The 23,163-nt window shown below is 48.2% G+C and overlaps 1 protein-coding gene across 4 annotated transcripts in view; it reads right to left on the bottom strand.

The window, feature by feature from the left end:
• Positions 1-2,670: 2,670 nt before the first annotated feature.
• LOC117601014 (protein Wnt-6-like) overlaps positions 2,671-23,163 on the bottom strand; it is a 71,185-nt gene continuing 50,692 nt past the window's right edge. The window contains exons 3-7 of one of the 4 annotated variants that reach the window (XM_034317214.2): positions 14,340-14,560; positions 5,385-5,504; positions 5,118-5,317; positions 4,544-5,031; positions 2,671-4,377 (exon numbers count right to left, since the gene is read on the bottom strand). In XM_034317214.2, the coding sequence (XP_034173105.1) occupies positions 4,570-5,031; positions 5,118-5,317; positions 5,385-5,504; positions 14,340-14,560 (1,003 nt within the window). In that variant the 3' untranslated portion in view covers positions 2,671-4,377; positions 4,544-4,569. Of the gene's footprint in view, positions 5,032-5,117; positions 5,318-5,384; positions 5,505-14,339; positions 14,561-21,025; positions 22,669-23,163 lie in introns of all 4 variants that reach the window. The other 3 variants (XM_034317215.2, XM_034317213.2, XM_034317216.2) reach the window with 3 other exon arrangements.

Raw genomic sequence — 23,163 nt, 5'->3', positions numbered from 1 at the left:
CTGCGCCGCGTTCGCCGTCACCGCCACCCTCCGGCACATGTTAACAGCACTTTAAAGTTTTATTAATAAGGATAAATCAGAGGCGCCCCGCGGATGAAGTTGTCGGTGTCACGGTCCAGCGCGTATAATCTGGCATCGGAAACACGGCGGAGTCTGTGCAGAGAGGAGGACCAGGAGGATGAGGAGAAGGGCTTGGCAACACGTCGGTTTACGACCATTGCCCACAATGTCGTGTGCTCGCAACGCGACCGCACAGAGATATTTATCGTCCAGCCTCGTTCCGCTCCTCCTTTTCGGGACCGAAGCGGTCGGCGATTTCCTCCGGATTCGCTGAATCCTTCTCTGCCATCCTGCCAGCGAGAGAACGAGAGGGCGTTTTCCGATGAAACGATCGAGATTTTCAAGTCGCGACTCAGTTGAACGAGAAGAGGAAGAGGGAACAGGAGCGATAGCTTAAATAGTTAAAAGAAATAACTTGGGGACTAGTTTGCAAATGCATCGATCCGATTTATATTTGATCTTTGGTTGGCGATAAATCGGAAAGCGAGCGGCGAACGAAACGGTACCAGATGCAACATACTTGCTCGAGTAGCTCGCAGATAAAACGGAATTCCTCGCGTGAGCGTAAAAATTCTTGAAAATAAACCCAGCGATATTATGCGACCGATAATTACGACACGCCTCGACTCGTTTCCACTCGGACCCGACTCGGCTCGATCAACATCAGACCGAAGGGAAATTACGAGCCCCTCCGGACGGTAATTTCCATCCCTCCTCAAACGTTAACTGATTTTCCGCAATTCCCCGTAAATTCAACTCGCGAAACGAATCGTGCCCCCCCCGATCGGTCGCGATAAGCATCGAGGAACGAAGGTGGTCGAGCAGCTCCAGGATTTTCCAGCTTTCGCGGACCGAGCGGAACGCGGAAGATGGCGTCGCAACCGCGCGCTAACCGCTTCTAAACGCCTCTAAACGAATCGACGGGAATTAGCGGGTACACCGTCGCGAAGAACAATGCTTTCGAAGGAGAACGCGAGATTACCTGGAAGAGAAACGAAGAACGAAGCTTATCCAGAGCGCGCATTCCGTGCGGAGATTATTCGCCCCTTGCCGGCGCGTCCGTCGCTTTTTCGACAGAGAAACGTACAGGGGACCAGGGGGAGAGGAGAAAAAAAAGACATCCGGCTAATTACGCAAGACCAGTATGCCAGGGAAGAAGGGTGAAGCGAGACGAAGAGAGAAAAGGTCGAAGAAATTCCAAGAAGCTGGAAGAACCGTAAAGATTTCAACGACCTCCTCCACCTACCTCGTGGCACGGTCCTTCGTCCTTCGAGTAGCTGGGATTGGAGAAAAAGGGCGAAGAAGAGCGGCAAAAGGGAGAGGACACGAGAGGAATATATTCTTTTTCGAAGAATATCCGAAGGAGAAGCAACGAGGAGAGGAGACGAGAGAGCCGTTCGTAGCCGGTGGCCCGCGTCCAGTAGAAACGGTAAACGGTGCACCGGCTTAAGGTCCGTGGAATTATCCTCCTGTAAACACCTACCTAATTAAGATTGGAACATTTTAACGTCCTGCTCGGCGAGCCCAATAAACCGCCTAACGTACAGCCAGTTTGTTAGGCGCTTATGGGATCGTTTAATTAATATTGGCGTCGGCCGGCTCGAACGACCGACCACCTCCGGCGCCTCGATTTCTTGCTTGCCTCTGTACCTACACTTGCTGCTTGCCATCTTTCTCAACCCTTTTCCACTCTACCAGCTATGCACGCATCGGTAGGAATTCAGAATTAATAACGAAAGTAGCAAGTATGCGGATATCGACTGACAATGAGATATTGAATTAGCCAGGTAAGATTGCAATTAGATATCGTGCCGATACCTGAAAGCGTTCAGAAAGGTAAAGATATTTTTTGAAACGATAGATAGCTCATGGTACCAGGAGCAACTTTGTTTCGCCGATTCGTTCGAACCCTTCTTCCCTCGATAACAAGCGTTTCGACGATCCAGTTGTAAAAAAGCTCGTCGGTCGCGCGTCGAGTCATGGTGCCTTATCGTTGTTTCCTCCAGCAGTCGGAGGGTAACGAGGAAAGAACTGCTCTTTCTCTTTCCATTAATCACGCTCGCGTTTTGCGGTTTTGTCGCGCGTCACGACTCACGTGCGTTCTGCGGGCCCCATTGTTCCGCGTCTAATCGTTCCAAGAACGCGTTGCCAAACGAACGATCCTTCGCCGTCAGAGAGTTTCTCTCACGCGTACCACCTTTATCCACTATTCTCTTAAAAAATGAAGAAAGAAAATTCATAAACGAGTTAATGCGGTAATCGAGAAACTCGATAAACGAATCGAACATCGCTTCCCATGGGTCCCGGGTATCCTCCGTGGCGGCGATGTTTTCATTAGCCCGTAATAACCGGTACGGATCGGGTCTGTCGGGCGAAATTGAATTACCACCGGAAGATCCTCTCGCCTTTCCTTCGCCCGTGGGAAGAAGCAGGAGAAGAGGGAGAAGAAAAGATGGCGGACGCGTCCTGGGAGCGAGGAGTTACGGGCCGGGTTTCTGGTACGCGCACGGTAACTTCGGGTCCAATTTCGAGGGGCCATTTTTCCCTCAAAGGGGAACGTGGACGGCAGCCGAAAATTACCCCGGTTGGACCACCCAGCCAGCCCGAAGCAGACCAATCTCTTGGCCATGGGCTAATCGAGTCCGGACGGTCCGGTCCGGTCCAACCAGGCTGGTGGGGCTAATTGCAGCTCACCACCTTTCTACCCTGTGGAGGTCGACCTCTCTATTAAGAGACCTTTACGCGAGCTCTTCTCGCGCGCACACCTCTTCTCTGCCGCGTCAACCTATTAAATCGAAGGGTGTAAGAGCCGAAAATTTTTTACCCGACCCCTGCGAACCACTTTTGCCATGCACATTAAGAGCGTAATGATTATCAAAATTCGTTGTTCGTACTTATTTCTTTCCATCCCGAACTTTTTATCGTCGATATTTCTTTATTTGCCCGGTTTAATTTTTTTTAGAAACAATCAAGCTTTTGTTCCTCTTGAGGTTTCTTTAATCATTATTAATGGCGTACCTAAAATAGAATAGAAGTTACCTGCGAGTTTTAACGATCGATTTACGATTATTAGACAACGGACGCTACAACGAAGGGGTTAAAAGCGACCCTTAACGCCGACACGAGATACGGAGGATGAAAAATTCTGAAAACGAATATACCGGACCCAACCGACCGCGTTAATTTTCACCTCTGACAAAGAAAGCGAGACGAGCGAAGAAGCTCGTGTCAAAGTGAGGATAAAAAAAAAGATTTCTCTTGGTGAAGTTTATGGCTTCCGCTATCGCCGAAACGCGGCGAACGCGCCGCGCGATACGGCGCGAGCGTTCCTCTTCATTTCTGGCTTTATGGTTATGCGAAATTCCTCTCTCCGGCCTTAACCGTAAAACTATTTTATAGGAGATGTAGACACCGGTTGTTTATTGCTCGCGCGACCTCTCCCATGTACAAGGTCGAATTACAGCTAAAAGCTTGTGTTCTACAAGACGCGGTAATATACGAGGCCTCCTAACATCTTTCCCTGTTCGGCTCATTAACCGTTCTCCTTTGGTATCTTGAACAAGCAACGATGTACGACTTTCGTTTGAAGCGTTCTTAACGAAGGGGTTTAATTACGAAACGTTTCACTTACCTGCAATCGATCGGAAAGACGAATATCGAGGTCAGAAAAAAACGTCTCAACCGATACAGACGTCACAGCTGGTGGCGGTGATTAATCGGCGATCTCGTTGCAAACGAGCTCAAAGGTCGATCAACGCGATAGAAAGTAACCAACGAGAATTTTGCCCGAGGGTACACGCTTTTTTATTCTGGCACAATATAAACTTTCGTCGATTCAGTCTTATTTACAAAAGAAAAAAAAAACAAACGAACAAACACAGAAGGAATAATATTAGTATAAAATTAAAATAAAAAAAAAAAAAAAATCATGGAGAGATTTTGCAAGCGCAAAGAAAATTCGCCGACAAACTGGACGAAAAGCGAGAAAAGCTACGAACGTTTCACCCGCGACGAACGCGACCGGAAACGCTTCAACGAATAGCTGGAGATACCTGGAAAGCTTCGAACGACGACAATGATCGCTCCTCGAATCGAAAGCTAGACGCAGCCTTTTTCAGAATCGATTCGCGATATCTATATTACAAACGCTTATCCTAACCGCGGAATCATCAAACGTCGAAAGATGAACATTTCTTACCATTTGCGGTCCAGATTAATCTCTCGTTTCGTTTCAGTCAGTCCACAGAATACCTGGATTCGGATCTCTTTTCTTAGGATGTTCAGGTCCAGGAAGGATCAGCGTAATCGAATAAGAGTCTGGAAGGTAGGATAAGGCGGGACGATTCAATTACTTTCTATTTACCTGGAATCTTCAGAAATATAGAAAAAGAAAATAAATAGACTGGCTGAAACGAAACGGTGAAAAAATGAAACATACTCTGATGGAAAACGCGTTGACAACAGGGAGGGGACCAGAAATTACCTAAATATCCATTGCGCCAATCATTGCTAACGACAAGTGTTGATGGTCTTCTTGACGAGGCAAGTGTTGCAGGTGACCTCGCAACACCAACGGAACCTACACTCGCAATTGATCTTCTCCTTGACGATCCTGGTGTCGTAGCCACGGCCGCAGCACAGTAGCTCGCAGCCGTCTACTCCTTGACTGGTGGAGTTGCAACGACGTCCCTGGGTACCTAACGATCCCGTCTTTCGGTTCGGCTTGCAGAAGTCGGGCGAGTCCTCGCTGTAAATCAGATCGAATCTGTCGGGCGGCTTGATGGTCGGACCCTCTGTGATGAAGCTGTGCCCGTCGTTGCTCGGTATCACTTTAGCCGCTCCGTCGAACGACTCTTTCAGCCTGTTCCCTACGTCACGGAACGGGGGCATTTTCCGCCAACACGTGCGAACCGTGCACGATCCGGACAGTCCGTGACACTTGCACTCGGTCCTCATAAAGTTCCTGATAGCCTGTCGCACGAACCAAACGCATCGTTTCTTCAACCGAATTTCTTTAAAAAGAAAAAAATCTGCGAAAAGAGTATGAGAGCGTTTACCAGACGACCAGCGTTGTTGTTGTGAAGCTTGACCAGAGTTTTGATGTCGGTGCGTTTTCGATAAGGCGCGTCCATGAAGTCCCGTGACTTTTTGAATCCAAACTTCACGTTGTCGCCGCATCCACCCCATTCCCAGTCACCCTCCGTAGGCAGACTCTTCTCCATGTCGATGGCACGCGCCAGTTTGCCCAAACGATTACCTGAGCATTTCCAATGGTTCGCTAGATCGATTCGCGAATCAGATAAAAAGTAATCGAGGATGTTTACCTTTCGGTGTCATCTTGTCGCAAGAGCACTCGACCAGGTGGCCCATGGTGCAGGCCCTGGTGACCGCGTAGGTAACACCGGCCGCGGTAATGGCGTTCACGAAACCCGTCTCCCTGGTATCTGAAAGTATCGGGCATTGAAAGACGATGAAAATTTAGATGCGATTTCACTTGGCACCCGTAAATTAAAGGGAGCCGAAAGGAAGGAAACGGGATTACTCGGCGTCCCTCGAACAAGGCAATTACGAAGGAGGTAATTTAGGTAAGCGAGTTAAATCGACCGGTCGCTGAATCAGCGGGAACGACGGCTCTCCTCAGAAAATGTCATAATCGTCGATGGATGGACGTCTCGAAACTGAGGGTTTCAAGAGGTAGACTGGTCGGGTTGGTAAGATGGTCGTCGTGGTTCTGGGAGCAATTGAGAAAGAGCTAGGACGTCGAATTTTGGTGGCGTGTGTATTCGGTTTCACCTGTCACGTTTCCACTCCATCATTAAGCGGACAATGCACGCCGGTGTTCCACCCCTTTTCAAAACGGCGGATTACCACCGCCTCCGTCCTGGGTCTCCCTGTCACCCATTGTCTCTCACCTGCCCGAGCATCCGGGTTTTGCAAATCCTCTTGGATCCCCCTTTTTTTTTTTCTTATTTCCGCGTGTCCCTCCTCTCTCCTACCTTGACGCAATCTCCAGATAAGTTTTTGTTCGCGTTTCATCGAGAGACCGCGTCTTCTGTAAAGTTCGCGCATCGGTCGATACGCGACAAGATAGAATCTAGCGGTTACACCCTTGGATTAACTTATAATCGTAACGGAGAATGCGGCTCCAATTACCCGATTCCTTTGGGCGTGCGTCGAGCCAAGGGAATCGGCGATCCTGGTCAAAGTATCGAGAGCGTATCTGTCGGCGATCGGTCGAGTCGAATGGAGTCGAGCCGGACGGCGATCGAATCGAAGAAACGCTCGAAGCGTTTCCGCGCCGCCAGGCAATTATCCTTTTCGAACGTTTAAGCGAAAACCAGCCGCGAATACTAATGCGGATCGAGGATCGAGATCTTGGAGGACATCGCGGAGGAAATGGGCTTGCGATACTTCTTGCCTACCGTCAAATTATTTGAAATCGAGCAACGATATTTATGAGATAAGCTAATATTTCTATGACAGCCAGAGAAAGAGAGTGATCGAAAGGGGGAAGCGAATAGGGTAGCGAAAGAAGATGAATAAGCAGAGCGGAGGGAGCGAGTCGCGGCGCGAGCCTGGGAAGGGGTTATACGCGTTAAGCTCGGTTCGCCGTGGTTCCCATGGATTCCAAGCGGGTATCTTCGCGACGGATCGACACGCGGACGAACGAACGGACGGACGGAACGAGAGGACGCAGCTCGAGAGAAGTAGCCTGCCACCGCCCGCGTATCTTCCGATGCATCGCCTCACCTTTCAGTGCGTATTTAAACGATACGATAGTTTTATACGGCCGATCTGATATCGGTGCTGGCTTCGAGAGCGAAAGGCCCTGGGGCTGTTTGCTGTCTTCCAGCTCTCGTGTATAACCATCCCCGCCGCGTGTTGCGTCCGCTGCCTTTTTGCCCGGCTACCCGCACCGGCTCCGCGATCCTTCCACCTGAACCCAATCTACCTTCTTGCTATCCGCTTCCGGATTACCTTTCTCTTCTTTTCAATCGCCTTTTCAATTTCTTTTTAACAAATACATCCATGTACATCTTTTTCATTTTCAATTTCGAAGAAATATAGCATTCTTTCCGTGCACGATACGGATACGATACGGTCTTAAAAAAGTATTCGTCTCGCGTATAAAGCAGTGAAATCGGTTCGTATTGGAGCGTGTGACGTAGAGAGGGGAGAATGTTCGTGGCAGCAGGTAATATAAATCACTTGGAATCAATTAGACACGAGGGATCGCGAGCCGATGATCTTGCAGTACGGTGCGATGCCAGAGCCAGGTGCACGGAGCACCCATCGTCTCTGGGGTCGTCCCGACGGCTCAGCCAATTATCAGCATTCCGGGGCATTATCCTCGGAGCGAGACTTACGCCGTGTTTAATTGCGAGTGGTCTTCTTCTTCTTCTTCTTCTTCTTTCTCTTCCTTCTTCTCTTCTTTAACGCGTCTGTTCTCCCTTGCTGTTAAGTCGTTTCTGATTTTCGCGTTTACTCGCGAAGCAGCGTTTGCGATTTGCTGCACCGAAAATAGTGTTGTTCCGTTGTTAGAAAACGAAGGATAGACGCGGTTCGTTCACCCAACGATCGCCGCGAAGAGGAAAGAAGAATCGTGAAAGCTCCCTGGATCGACGTCTTTGCTCGATCTGTTTGCTCGCCGATTATGCAAGCTGACGAGGACTCATCGAGTGGCATTTATCCGCCAGAGTATGGCTATCGTTTGCCCATTTTGCGACACGAATCGCTCGCTTAACGGGACACGTATGCGTGTCTTCGATTGATCACGGTGAAATACAACAAACGATCCATGAAATAAATAGTCGTGATCTTTGGATCTTCGAACCTTTTGCTACTCGCGCCGACTATAACTCGGCACAAAGATCGTGCAATCGTGTTTTCCTTATAGAAAATTACCGCAACGATGCTTCTCCAACGTTGGAAAATAACAGAAAACTTTCGGATAATTTAGTATCCTGGTAGTGGAAGAAAATTTGATATCATAGACCGATTTATTATCACCCGAGCGAATTGCGCGTTCGAATGGAAGCTCCGCTAGCGCGCTCCCGCGTCTTCGACAAATCCCTCGTAAATCGCGGTGTGATTAATCGGTCCATCGGATTATGTAAGCGTGTAATTTGCGACGGTGCATCGATGCCGCCATTGTAGGAATTATGTCGCCGGCAAAGTCGATCGACGCGGCCAGATGCTATCGATCGGTCCCCGTCCAGTGATTTGTTTTACCGTCCCGCGATTTATCGGCGCCGTATGCCCCGCGCCGATTCGTGCGCAATAGATCGGCTCGGCTCGCCTCCGTAAATCCAACTAGTTCGAATCGATGGTAACCAATCGCGGCGTTACACCAGTCGTTTCGTCGAGTTCGCTCTAATTGCGGATAAGATTCGTGGAAAAGAGAAAGAGCGTGACAGTGGCAAGGGGAAAAGATAAATCGCCATCACCGTTCCCGTAAATAAAGAGAAGAATATCAAATGAGAGGAAAGGAGATAGCGCGTCGAATACGGCGTTTAGTTAACCCCGTGTATAGCAGATACTACCAGAGAAACCTTTCCAATAAATACAGCGAGAACGGACGCATGAATGCCGGCAAAAATCGCCCAATGACCAATTGCGGCAACGGCCACTCGCCTTTTCCCGAGATTCCGCGAGATTTTTGAGCGGCTCGGTATCACTGCTGGATTCTCCTCTCTCGCTGGAATTTCTACTTCGTATCCTCTCTCTCTCACCTCGTCTTTATCCCTCTTCGTACGTTGCCAACTGAACAAACTTGCAACTTCGAGATACCAAGGTAATTACGCCGATTCTTCTATATGTTCCTTCTGTTTCTCTTTCGCTCCGTTTCCCCCGGTTTCTTAGAGGACACATATGTATACACCCTTGAATAGGGAAAGGTTGCAGAGGGAATTAGCGACGAGTTCGAAGGAAATTTGAGAAGAAAAGTATTTCGAAAAGACGAGAAGCAAGAATCGAAGATTGAGAATGGTAAACGCAAAGGATACTGGAAAGAAGTTCTCCTCGTTTTCTCTGGCGAGTCTTCTTCCTGCGGGCTTCCCCTTCGCCGATGTAAAATCGAGCGAGCATTCAAATGTCACCGGCGAACGGGCTGAGTCTAACTGAATAACAGATCTGTCCCGGTGTTCCGATTCTCCTCTTCTGGTACCTCTCGGCCTTCTCTTTCTCTCCTTCTTGCCTCCTTTCATCGCTCCTTCCACTTTACCTGGCGATGCGAGTTAAAGCCACGGTAGCCGAGATACAATAAACGTACGGGACATTAAACTGTTTGCTATTGTCAATCCTTTGTACGGAATACCGGCTGCGTATCGATGCTCTTCTTCTCCGTTACTCCGCTGCCAGCAAATACCCTCTTGTTGTTGCTTTTTTATTTTCCCCCGTGAGTTTCGTCGCGTTGGTAAATGATTTCCAAGCAAGTCAACAAACGCGTTGTTCAGAAATTAGCAGGAACCGTTTCGCGTGACAACCGGGATTAGAAAAATATTTCCTCGTTTGTTTCGAATGGAGAACGCGGATCGGTATGCGACCCCCGGTAAACTCGGGGTACAATGGAGAAGCGTGAAGACGCTGTAGAAAGAATGGTGGACGATGACGAGGAAGAAAGAGGAGAGTAAGGGTTCTTGGCTGACAGTAGACACCAGAGGCGTCTTTAGTCACGGACAATTTCCTTCCTGCCGATGGCTGGCTCGACGCTGGAAGCGAGAAAAATTGGGGTTTCCCTTTTCAACTGGAAGACACGCTTGCCCCATAATCGTCGCTCATGGCTCGTGTATTGTTGTTTCCTGCGGCGAGGGTGCCGACTACGTAGTCGCCACTCTCTCCGTTCGAGTGGTACAACGGATAAATCATCGAGATATTCTCGTTCGGACCCACCGTGATTTTGGTCCACCGTGTCAATCGCATTCCACGCAATCTTTCCGAACCAGGTGGAACTTATTGACGCTTAAATTCTTCTACCGTTCGAACTGTCACGTCCACGAGAATTCGAGGAATCGGGAAAAGAACTGGATCGTCTGTGGCTGACGTACACCTTTGGTTTATTAACCCTTACGAGCCAAAGGAAAATTTCCAAACGAGCAAAGAAGGCGAACGACGTGTGCGGTAATTCAACGAGCAGAGGAGGAACGCGGTGACGAATTCACGAACAAGTCGATAGAAGGTAAAGGTGAGAGGCGAGAGGGGGAGGGATACGCATACGGGTCCTCTGCGAACCGCATTAGTTAGCACCGAGTTCGCGAGGCGACAAAACACTTAGCGCCGTGACGCTAAATCGCTTTTAGCTCGCTCATTATCGTCTTGTCCTGTCCCGTCCCGTCCCGTCCCGTTTCGGCTTGTCGCGAACCTCGAAGAAAGGACTTGGAACTCCGAACGTGTTTTATTCACGTTCAACCAGTCTTATAAGTAAATTGCGTGCGTTTATATCTTACGTTTTAAGTTGAACACGATAAAAATAGAAATTAAATGTTTTTACCGGGTATCAAGATATACCTGTCTCCCTATCGAACCCGCTAATCGTTATCGACGAATCGAGTATGTCGAGTTCACCTTCGGAAACCGACGAGAAAGATCTCTACGTAGCAATTATCGAAAGCGAGCGGAACCGAGTTGCGAAAACGAGGAGTAATCGCGAGTCGAGACGCGAGTTTATTAACGCGCCAAGGTGAGCATCCTCGTTAGTGACCAGAAACGTCGACGAAAAGAATGTTTTCGAGGTAATACGACGTACGAATGTATACGCACTCGTAATGAATGAGATTCTTGCCAGACGTTGAATAGAAAAAAAATTCGAGAAATAGGCTTAAAGTTGATCCTGTTACATTTTTAAGGCTGTGTTTCCGAATTACCCTACCAGAATTGAGAACTCAGGTTCGGTATATAATTTAAATTAACTACAAGAAACCGATTAAAGTTGGTTTCAGAGTTGGATGTCTTACCGTTTTCGAGATATCGTGCTAAGGTTAGGTTAGGTAAGGTTAGGTGCCGTGTATGCGCAGTATCGAATAGCGCACGCGCAGTATTGAATAGCGCATGCGCAGTATTGAATAGCGCATGTGCAGTATTGAATAGCGCATGCGCAGTATCGAATAGCGCATACGTAGTCCCAAAATTGTCCAAAAATTATCCATTTTTAATGCATAAGTCATGCTAATCGTGGGTTGTAAAAGTTAAGCAAATGCCGTATAACTTTTGAGCAAGAGTGTAGATATCGAGCAAAGGGAATCCGGTAGGGATCGTTCGGAATCCACGTTGGATAACCCTGAAGGAACAACGAGTGAACGAGTCCTAGCAAGACAATAAATTCCTCCTTTCCATTCGTTTCCCCTTCTTCCTTTCTTGGTAGCTCTTTCCACGGGTTTTTGACGCCCGTGTTTCTCTTATCGCGACACGCGGCACCCCTCAATTAAGAGGTGCTGCTCGTCCACGAATGTTCTACCAGTCTAACCTCGAATCTCCTCCGGGGCTTCCCTTCGGACCACACAGCAGGAGCTACCTGCGGGGCTAACCTATCGGCCAGATCGCGCCCATAAAAATTAAACGTCGCCAGATAAATAAACGTCAATCGAGAATTAAGATAGGCGCCGACGGTAGCGTGGCTTTTGCCTACTACCACGCTTTTTCTCTATGTGCTTGTGCCCGTTAGGAATTTTTCCTCGCTTCCTTTCGATCCTACTCCGTTCCACCTTACCTCGATACGCTCCCACGAATTTTTCTCTTTCTTTCTCGGTTAATCTCGACCTCCCACCGTGATTCTTTCTTTCGCGTAATACCGACTAACATCAAACTTTTACATTTACGAGCGTTCGATAAGGAACAAGTACGCCCAAGTAAGAAGAATAAATTATTAGAATCTTGTGAAAATATGCTTTTTAAAAGAAGCAAAGGATTTATCATAAAAGTTTTTTTCCGAGCCTTCTGGGTAGGCATACCTCCTTAACGTTCTCTTTGGACGATGGAACTCACAAAATCGAGTTTCGATGCTGCTCACAGGATCTTGTACAGTTTCTAATTAGGAGAACCACTGCGGCACACGATGGACCAACGAGGACCCAATTTGCGTTCCACCTGCCACTTACCAGCCCGACTCACCCCATAAAAACGTAAAGACGACAATGTCCGATTACATTATGCTTCGTCATGAAATCGTTAAGTTCATGTCACTTGTTACACCGTTCGCAATTAACGATCCTTCACCGCTACCGACGTTATCGCGGCAATGTCTTGAAAGGTAGCATCGTTCGAAACATTGGAAGCACGCATTTGCTTTTTCTATTTTCCATCCGCCATTTAAATTGCCACCGTTCGACGAATTGCACTCGTCTAAATTCACGGGATACCGTAGAATTTTCCTTTAGATCCTCGAAACGATGAAGTCGTTTGTGGCGCAGAACGGTAGGATGGTTTGGAAAAGGTTGAACGGCAGGTACATAAATCCTGGCTGCCGGGTGCATTATTGGACGGTTCGGATCGATGACAGGGGCGGCGATGTGTTAACCGGTCGTTTCGGGTGACAATTCTGAACGTCGTCATTTATCTGCGACCCCCGGGCGAAGACAGCTCGCCCTGGGAAGTCTACGACAAGAAATATACGGGCTACTGGCCCACCCTCGGCGAGACGCGCGTACTCGCACAATGCCTTCTTCCATATTCATGCGAATAAAGATGTTCCCGTTTCGAAGTTAACTACCACGTCGTCTCATAAGTTCTCTGAATATCATTTTCATTTTTGCGCAATCTTTTTCAGACGTCCTGTACGCGCCGTTGGTAGCGCTAAAATTTAACCCGTTCCATTGATGGAACGTCGAAGGTTGAATCGAGTATAAAACGATGTATCCTGTCGGTGGAATCTTCGATCGGTCGAACAACGATCGTCAGGCATGGTCGACAGTGTCGGATATAATTCGATCATCGATCGTCCACGATGGAATCCACGCGTCCCGTACGTACAAGTTGATCAGGGACGTCGACGAATCACGATCGATAGGATCGACGCGACGGTATAATCTTTGAAAGAAGACGAAGAAGACGAAGGAGACGAAGAAGGAGGAGATGAGACTAAACGGAACGGTTCGAAGGATCGGTCGCCTTGCCAATGAAGCCTTTAATTAAGGGAACATATTGCCACTAATATCCGACGGACAGTGTCAATCTGTCAGGCTACCAAAAGGTACCGATCTGATAGCGGAACCTAGAGAGCAGTTCGGCCTATTGGACACGCTGTCTTCGATTTAGTTGTCGTGCTCGATCACCCGGAATTAATACATCGGATGGTTAACTGAGCGAACCACGCGGACAGCTACGTTCTCTCTTCTGCTCGGTTCACGAATAAACGCTAACCCAACCGCGTGAGAATTTCTCTTCGGACACGAGGCTCGAGACCCTCCTTCAATTTGTTCCATTTACATTCGCAACCGTTTACGCGGCTCTACTCTTCACCGAAATAGCTCCACTCACGGGTAACTTTATTTTCATGCAAATCAACCTTATCGTTTTCAATTTAACCCTTCTTCAGATATCTACTTGAAACATATTAAGCAAAACATCTTGCAAAATATCCTGTTGATTCACCAATTTACATCGCTGCGATGACTAATAAGAGAAGACTATTTATGATTGCAAATGGTTAACTGGTTGTTTCTTAGTAATTACTATCAGAATATTTATTAATTGCTTTCCGGTTGACAAAGCGTTATACCGTGAATATGCACTGTTTCTATGGCTATTGAAAGCCAATGTTGTGCAATAGTAAACGTAGAAAAAGGAAAAAAGGATGTCCGTGCAACTTTCCATTGCCCGCGACAACCTCGTCGAGCGTAATTCGAAAATAATGACGAACGGTAGATCAGATATAATAACACTGATCGAGCATCGATACGATTTGTCTCGAATAGAGCGATCAACGTCGAAGCGGAGCAACTTCTTCCGAAGGTGTGCCGTTCGATTGCCGGCATTTAATCGTAACGAATCGAACCGCTCGCCTGAAAGGTAGTGTGTAATCGACATCTGGTTCGCCTAATCTCGAATCGGTAGCATTTTTTCTCTTCTAATAAAGTTGTTGCAACAAGTGTACCAGTGTCGCAATATTCAACTTGCGAACACGCGAATGTGTTACATCGAGCAGGCTGATTACCGCGGGGGGTCCCGCGGTTTAAGTAGCAACAATTAGCAGTAAGTAGCGTTTAGAATTTATATAAAATCAATCAATCTCATCAATCATCGTCGAAATCAAAAGGAAATTAGACGAGATTGAAGCCGCTACTTACCTCGTAGCAAAATCTTCCTCAACGATCTCCTGATCGTTGTGCAATTCCATCGTCGATTCCTGAATTGATATTGGCATTCTCTGGTCCCAACTTGCACGCCTCTTGCGATCTCCTTCAACAACGACGGCTCTTTCCGACAAATATCCGCCATCTTACCCCTCAGTCTCCTGGTTTTCTTGCAGATGAGCAACGGATCCATCACCACCTGATTTCCAACGGTCCTGAAACAAACGAGCACCGAATCGATTAGAACGATCGTGAACGACGAATGCTGCTTCGAGACTGACTGTCGCCGTACCGAAAAGGTTATCGAACGAGTCCCCAGGGCAAACTGCCGTCTCGTTGGTCGAGAATCAAAAACCTCGCGGACAGGACAAATGATCGCGAATTACGATAATTAAATCTCCATTGTCCGGCGAAGACGAGGCAAGGTCTACAGGGATTACGGAGTCGAAGGTAACCGCGAGTTTTCTCCTTCGAGACCAGAAAGAAGAAGAAGAAGAAGAAAAAGAAGAAGAGCTGGGAGTAAAAAATTTCGAAAAGAAGAAGGACGACGCGGTGCGCGTAGAGAGGAGGAGACTGGCTAAAAGGACAGTCCGAGCGAACTTGGTTACGAAACGTTAATTAAGATCATTAGTTCTGCGTCGGTTGGATGCCAGGACGCGTACACGACGGCCTCTCGGGAATGCAACGACCTTAATGGCAAATAATTCCGTTAAGGACGGTCGCTCGCGCCCGTCTATACGTCGCTGATGCTGCCGGTGCTTTTCGTTCCGCACGAACCGCAAGGAAGAACGAGAAGAAGAAGTAATACGGGGTAACAGTGACTGGTGCACCGGTGACATCGTCATTTGGGCGAGGATTCCTGCTTCGAACGACGACTATAACAGCGAGGACAAGAACGTCCGACGGGGAATTCTCGAGAAACTCGCGATCGCGAGAGAGATCGCGAGAGTCGAGGCTAAAAGACGTTCAGAATCAAGCCGGTTGCGGTCTTCGTTCGTTCAGAGAGAGAGAAAGATAAAAAAAAGGAAAAAGATTTAAACGTTGCTCTGGTTCTCGAGCAAAATATGGCGCATGTTACGTCTCACGGGACGATCGGACTCGCTGGCAGGGAACAACGCGCAAGAACTTCATTCGACTCGTCGATATTCTTACTCGATGCTTGTTCCCGACGGTCCATAACGGAGAACACCACCTTCGAGTCACCGGAACCGGACACGCTTCCACGGAATCGTTGAGCCTGATACGTTCGCCGGAATAAGAATACTTGGTGAAACATATTTTTCTTTCCTAAATCGGTAAAGCAAAGGAATAAAGAAATTTTCTAAGAATCTTACGTCACGATAACCGTAATCCGCGAGGAATGCGACAGTGACTCGCGATTCGTCAGCACTGTCACCATTGTCACTGGCCATCGACACAGATACCAACGGGCAAACGTACTTTCCAAGAAGTCGAAAGTTATGGCACTCGACTCTCGCCGAGCCGCGTACATCAAACGCCTTATCGTTGTGCTGACAAGCCAAGAACCAACTCTTACGCGTGCTCCTAAAAATAGTCGATTCCTCGACACCAGTGTCGCTTTTGACGCGAACCTGTATATCATCTTTTCTATGTCCGCGTTGCTGATCGCAACCTCTTCCTAAATCGACCGAAACTCGCGAGGATCGAAGAGTTAAATCGTCAGGAATACCGATCGGAGAATCGATCGCGATAAACGCGAAAGGGATAAATGAAAAATGAAAACAGAGGCTTCTCTACCGCGCGATACTCTTCCGACCCTACCGAGGTTCAAAGGGATCACTGGCAAAGAGTATTTGCGCTGGTTCGTTAACGACCGTGTGCACCGGCTAAGCGATCCAACTCAAATAAACGTACAAATCTGGTGGTTGCTCGATACGCGAATAACGTTACGACGTTATTAATGGAAACACGTCGCGTCGTTCGACTGATCGGTCCGGTCGGTTCGTTTTCTATCATTCGTTGGCCTATAAATAACCTGGCAAGACTCGTGGTCAGTTTCCAGCGAGAGGAATTGGAGTGGTCAAGAAACCGTAAATGTTTCCGAGTAAGTTGGTTTCGCGAACCGAGGCGACGGGACGCGACCGGAGCGAAGATTCGAAACGAACACGACGCGTTGAGAAAAGAAAGAATCGAGAGAAAGTCGAGCAAACGAGCCGAAGATAACGAACACAATCGGTTCGTGCGGTGTCTCTTGGACATCGAAGAAAGGCCTGGGAAGGAGGTCTGTCGATCTTTCGAGGTAGAAAGAAGAAGAAGAAGAAGAAGAGGAAGAAGGGGTTGTACTTGCGAAGAAGGCAAGAAAAGAACTGGAACCGGAGGATGGACACGTCGTCGCGAACGAAAAGCGTGGAGAAGGCCGGTTAGGGCGGTCGACTTATTTATTGCCTCATTAGACGCACTCACTTTGCTCGAAGGCAGCTCCACGCTGTCTGCTCGGATAGACAGTGACGAGAGAGCTACGTTGCTTGCCTCACTCGCCTCGTCGCTCTCTGTACGCGTTCGAATCGAGGCGCAGTTGGAAAAGGACCAGCTAATATCGAGCGAAACACGTCGGAAAGAGAGAACGAATCGTCCTCCGACTGCCGAAAGGAACCCACGAAGAAGAAGAAGAAGGAACGGGATGAAAGTTTTGGAGGAGGAGAAGAAGAACGGGGTCCTGGGACCAACGGCGAATTCCCCGAATATCTCGCACCGTACGAACGAGACCCTCGAGAATAGGAAGAAAACACGACGGAAGTTGACAGCCTCGACTTCAAGGACATTCAGACTAATCCGATCGAATGCTTGCACCCTTAGCCAAAGGAATCCGATGCTGCAGAAAAATAGAAGGTATTGTACGAGTAAAAAGTAAAGGCAAACGGAAGTTGGACGTCACAACACAGAACTCGTGAGGGATAAATATGTTCCCTTAATCTATAAGTCATTGCCGACATCGATGACATCGAATCACGAGTATAATTTCTTATTATACCCCTCGCTTCCCGAGGCTTCAGAATTTCCGTACTGGTCGCCGCAGTAGAAATGGAATCTGTGTGGTAAGATACTTGAAGCGATACTTGTATTCGGCAAAAGATGGCCCGTCCCGCGTAAGAAAGGCGATTCAACTGGCCTCGAGAATGCCTGAACAAATTGGGTGGCAAGGGTTACAGGGTGCAAGCCGAGTCTAGGTTGCGTTTCCGAGGAGGCTGCTGGAATTCGTGGCCCGATTGTCGTCCAACCTTTCGAACGTAGCAACGGAAGAAAAGAAAACGAGGAACAGTGGACACTTCCGGTTCCCGATAATCGTAAACCCCTAAGCATACTGGCGTTTAACGAATTATTCGAAGCACGCCGCTTAATGAAAGCCGATCGAATCGGGAAAGGGACTAATAAAATTAGAGTAAGCTTTGGAAAGGGGGGTCTTAAAATTCCATACATAGCTGGTTGCGTCGTGCACGCGCCGTCGAAACAATTTGAAATTCTTTTGTCGGGAACGTCTAGCGTCGGGAAACGCGTTTGCCCCCCTCGTCCTAACATTCCACGAAAATCGATTCCATGCTTTTGCTCGTACGGGACACGCGTTCCAACCGCGTTAACTACCTACAATGCTCTTGTTCCTCAATAACTATTACCGTAGCCCACGTACCATACGTGTACCTTTTTTTCGGATAATCACCGCTCGCCGTTTAACGAGGCTAAATGAAATGTACTCTTGAATAAAAAACCTGAAGGACCTTTTAACCCTGTCTACTACAGTTGTTCTCCAAGAAACCAGTTGTACGGTGTTTATATTGCACCCTTAAATCGCACCCTTCAGGTTTCCAAGTTAATGTCAGATTATCCCCTAAGTAATGTCTCTCAAATCATCTTACAATTATCCTCTTCCAAGATCGCAAATCAGACCGCAAGACGGAAGTTTCATTGAAAAGCGTGCGCACCGTAGGGTAGTGCAAAGGGAAGGAATTTTCCGTGTTTACGTTGGCACCGTGTTACCAACGGTGCATACATCCCTTCTCAAACGAAAAGATCGAGCTTTTACGGCCGCAAATAGACAAACCGACCGACCACGCAAGAGGGTACTAATCCTCGGCGAAACTTGGAGGAACGTACGCGACGAAAATAAGCATTACGAGCAGCGGCTGACCGAAATACGGCCGGTATCGGGATCAAACATTCATACACCGAACGGCGTAGTTTCTGGAATGGCGTAGGAAAAGAGGGAGCAATCTCACCTACAAATAATTAATTTACAAAATGACGCGAACGCAGTGAACGCTGCGAAACATTGCGATACCGATCACCAGGTGAGATTCGCGGACTTTTGCAGCGATCGAAGTTGAATCAGAAGGTGAGCTCGCGTCAGAGGGCCCTTTTATGATTACGATTATACAGAAGCACGGTGAAGAAAGAGAGAGGCCAGGTGAGATAGAGTGTATCGGGTGGGAGTATCGGGTTGTCCAACCAGCGAGAAGGTAGCTGTGGACTGCCCACCGCGCGGCTCATTGGCCGACTTTGCGACCCGACCGAACGCTATCGCATTATCGGCAAACTGGTCGTTACGATACCCGTGGCCGATCGCTCGATACCTAGACACCTTTTTCACCTGCGACACGGCCGACAGGTTCGGCCGCTTCTGCGGCAAAGAGAAAGGCAGAAGGTACAGACGCGTTCGTGGGGAATAATTAGCGAGACACGGTGAACTTGATCGGTTCACGTCGGTTCAGGTTGTCGCGCTAGCGCGCTAAACACTGGTCCGGGTAATTAATTAATTTTTAACAGAGAGTATAATTAGTAATGTAGGTCAGGAAATGGAAAATTAACGAACTAATACGACAGAAGCGGACAGTTTGTTGGCAGAGAGAGGAAGAATGCGAGCGTGGCCGAAGGAAGAGAGTGGCGAGCGAGAGGCGCAAGAATGCATTCGAATCTACCGCGGGGTCCTTCGGGGACTGCTCTCGATTTTTGTGCGCCGAGACGGTTCGCGGGTCCGTGGCAGCGAGACGAAGAGGAATCGCGCGAGCGGGAAACAAGGCGAAGAGGGAAGAGAGGAAACGGGGCTGCTGCCGCTGCTGCCGACTTACAAATTATACGCGCTCAACGAGATTTACGGGTGACGCTTCGAGCGAGACCATTGTCCGTCCTCGCTCGCTTCTTTACCTCTTTGTCCTTCGCTGGATTCAGCTTTGCCCGAGTGTCTCCTGGCTACCGTGAAACGAATCGAAAGAAAGAGAGAATAGAATGGTATTCCTCGCGACAAAATCGTGGAATCTCGATCAAGGGAATCCGGTTTCGATCGAGTAATCGGTTCGCGAATTCGCAGCACCAGAAGCACCCCGATTTGACGAACCTGTACGCAGATCGCGGTTTACCTGCAGAGTGAATTTGCAAGCATTGTCCGTGAAATATCAAAGCGAAACACGTTCGAGAAGAAAAATAAGTCAAAAGAGAGCGGACCTGGCTCTCGACGAGGAAAAAGGTTCCTCGAACCTACTTAAACAGCTGTTAAATACCTGTCGTCGAAACAAACCACGAACCTTCTAATGTATTTATCAAACACTCGGTCGTGTGGACGGTGTGGACAGGTAAGCGAGCAAGGTGCGACGGTACAGTGTCGAGTGCGCGCAGAAATCCCTTTTAAATCGTTGACAAATATTTACTCGACCTTAGGGAGAAACGGAGATAGACGAGGGCTACCCTTCACCCTCTGCGGAAGTGATACTCTTCGAGTCGAACATTTACGGAGGAAGGGGTAGAATAGGATAGAATCGGAAAGATTGATTACGAGAAGAGTAAAATGCGGTTTAAAGGAAGCAGCTAAGTAGCTGCTTTCCTCTCTGGAACCTTGGATGGCGGTACGACGATAACGGTCTCTATATCGTCGTCCAAACATTTACATAATAAACTCGAGTACACATCGCGCGCTCCAGCTACCGTATATTTTACTGTTCCAGCTCGCGAGATACGTAACTCGGTTACGAACAGCTCGTGTCACATGGTTACGCCAACCCTTCGCGTTCAATTCCACTTTTCTACGCTTGTAATAAGTTTTCTTTTCATTCGTTAGTCAGCTGTCGAATCCACATGTAAGATGAACGGACTCGAGCAATAAATAATGTTGAAAATAAACAGCACCTTTCGATATCCATCCCCTTTTCTTTGGCTCCTCGAACGGTCCGTCAGTGCATTCCAAGCGCATTTTCAGTCAAGAAGAATTTCCGGTAATGGTAACCGCGCAATTTAAGCGAATCGAAATGAAATCGTAAATCTCTGGACAAGTCTTACTTACTACGAGAGACAGAGAGGTAACTCGAGCAACTACCAAAGGTGGATTTATGGGATCATTAATCATTCCGCGTGTGGGTAACGTGCCGCGTAATTGATAACCCAGATGACGTGCTTCGGAACTGGAGCACTCGTTAGTTCGTCACGTTCGTAGAGGAACGACGTTTACCGGTGCTCAAACACCGATTATTTTCTACGTAATTACCTACGTAAAAGTGTGACGTTTTTGATTGCCAACCGCCGTTTTTGCTAGTTTCTTTTCGTTAACTCGCTAACATGAAAGGAGCGACTTTTAATTGATTTCAATTACCACCAAAGTTAGTTCGATAATTGGACTGAGCTTGTAGTGGTAGCGTTAAATATGGAAAGAGGAATAAAGTAATGGTAAACGTACGTACCAGAAAGAGCCGGCGATGGGGGTGACGAGAAGGAGGCAGATCGCCACGAGAACGAGGCGCATCTCCATCCCCTCCGCCCCTCCGTGCGAGTCCTCAGACAATTGCTTTCCTTCCCGGCCGTTCGTGTCGCTGGATACCGGAAGACGGATGTGTTCTCCAACCGAGAACGCGAAAGGAAATCGAACGCGTTCTGTGACGTAGAAAAGAACCTTGTCGAATCCTGACCTACGAAACTCGCCGAGAAATGACGCCACTCTCGTTTAGATCACTGCTACGTGTTCTTTAAAGAATATTCAAAGATCCTTTTTTCCACGATCTCGAGAGAGAGAAATTTCTTTATCGAGCACCCGATCTCCTCGACCGTCCACTCTCGACTACTTTCTCGTGTATCTTCGCTTCTGCCGACACTTCACTGAAGCATGATCCTTTTCTTCCTCTTCTTCTTCTTCTTCTTCTTCTTCTTCGGCGTCGCTACAGCCCTCTACTTCCTCTTTCTCCTCCTCCCGCGCCTTCTTCTTTCTTCTTCGGTCTCGAAATCAAAGCGAACGAGCTTCGGCGAAATGCAAATATCGGACACGTCGAATCCTCATCTTCTCTTTCCAGCCTGTTACACCGAACGATGGAAAAACAATCAAATTTCTCGGTTTGCTTTGACTCTCGCAAGCTCTTGGAAGCACCGTGTATCTTCGTTATCACTAAATCGAGAAACATCCGGAACACCATCCGCTTCCGGTCTCTTGAACTAGATATACCCCCACTCTGAAACTTCCCCTACCGTTTCATAGCCATTCCACCTCTTTCTTCCGACTCTCGATACTTCCCCTTTTATCTCTCGCTAGAAGTTGCCGAGGATTTTCTCGAATCTAGGAAGGAACAATATCGTCTCTTCCGGCCTGGGACAAAAACGCGTCGCGTTCCTGCCACAACTACGTCACCACGAACTTTGAGTGTTGCTTTACCCCCACCAGAAAAGCGTACTAAGCAGTAGAGAAGACATCAGCCCCACCATTCTTCTTCTTCTCTTCTTTTCTTACTTCTTCTGTTCTGTTCTCCTTCCAAGACCACCTTACCACCTGTACCACCTTCACTGCACCACTCGTTCGAAGAAAAGGATCGATTCCGATCGGATTCTCCTGGATTATCGTCGTAACGACAGAGGGATGATAGAGGGCAAAGGGGACGGGCGAAGGGAGGTGAAAGGTGATGTAGATGGAAAGGAAAGGGTAGGAAAGGATAGAGGGTAGGTCGAAAAGCTGACGACACGTGGCGTAGCTAGATGGTGCGGAGGTGGAAAGCGAAGAAGGAGGTCGATGGTAGGGGATGGAGGAGAAGAGAAGAGAAGAGAATCGTTGGTCCGTGATCGGCGACGAGGCTCCTGGTCGGAGCGAACCGTACGAGACTGTTGCGGACTAGGCAGGTGAGCGCCACTCGGCGGCAACGAGACGCAACCGAGCCCCTCTTTTCCTCTTTTAACTTCTCCTACGAGAACGAGAACCTCTCGGCTCCTCTCTGCTTCTTGTAACCTGCCATGCCGCCACGGCTCCCACGGAGGGAGCACCAGCTTCTTCCAACCGCGCCGCTATCTTTCCATCCTTCCAATTCCGAAACGAAATCCATTTCGCGTTGCATATATCAAACGCAGGCTGCAAGATAACGAAACAGCAATGACAATGGTGTAAGCGTCTGAAAATAAATCCTACCGAGTACTTCCACTTTCCTCCCCTCTCCTTCTCTGTTCGCCGGTAGCGAGGATGGAGAACGGCTGACCTAATTGACAGATCGGCCCGCTCGTATCTCCGAGCCACGGGTCAACTGCTTCGTTGACCGAGCGATCGGTCTCGATGTCACGACCGTTCTCCGTTACTTCGTAGAAGCGACCAGAACCGTTTCGCGCTCGAGAGAACGTAATCCGACAGATTCGTCGACCGATACGAAAGTCTTATCGAATGAATTTCCATCTCTACTTGATTCGATTTCGATCCGGCTAGTTAATCGTCGATTGGAAAGATTCTCGAAGAATTTCATTCGCGACGTTGCATCGAAAGGGTAAGAAAGAGACGAGCGATAACAGCGACGATGAAAGACGAGAAACGATAAAAGGAGCGGGAAGAGTGACGGTAAAAGGAATCGTCCGGTGT

This window comes from Osmia lignaria, chromosome 16 (genome assembly GCF_051020975.1).
Source record: "Osmia lignaria lignaria isolate PbOS001 chromosome 16, iyOsmLign1, whole genome shotgun sequence".
NCBI classification, from domain to species: domain Eukaryota; kingdom Metazoa; phylum Arthropoda; class Insecta; order Hymenoptera; family Megachilidae; genus Osmia; species Osmia lignaria.
Note: the sequence above shows the minus strand (reverse complement) of the source record. Positions and strands in the feature narration are given on the sequence as shown.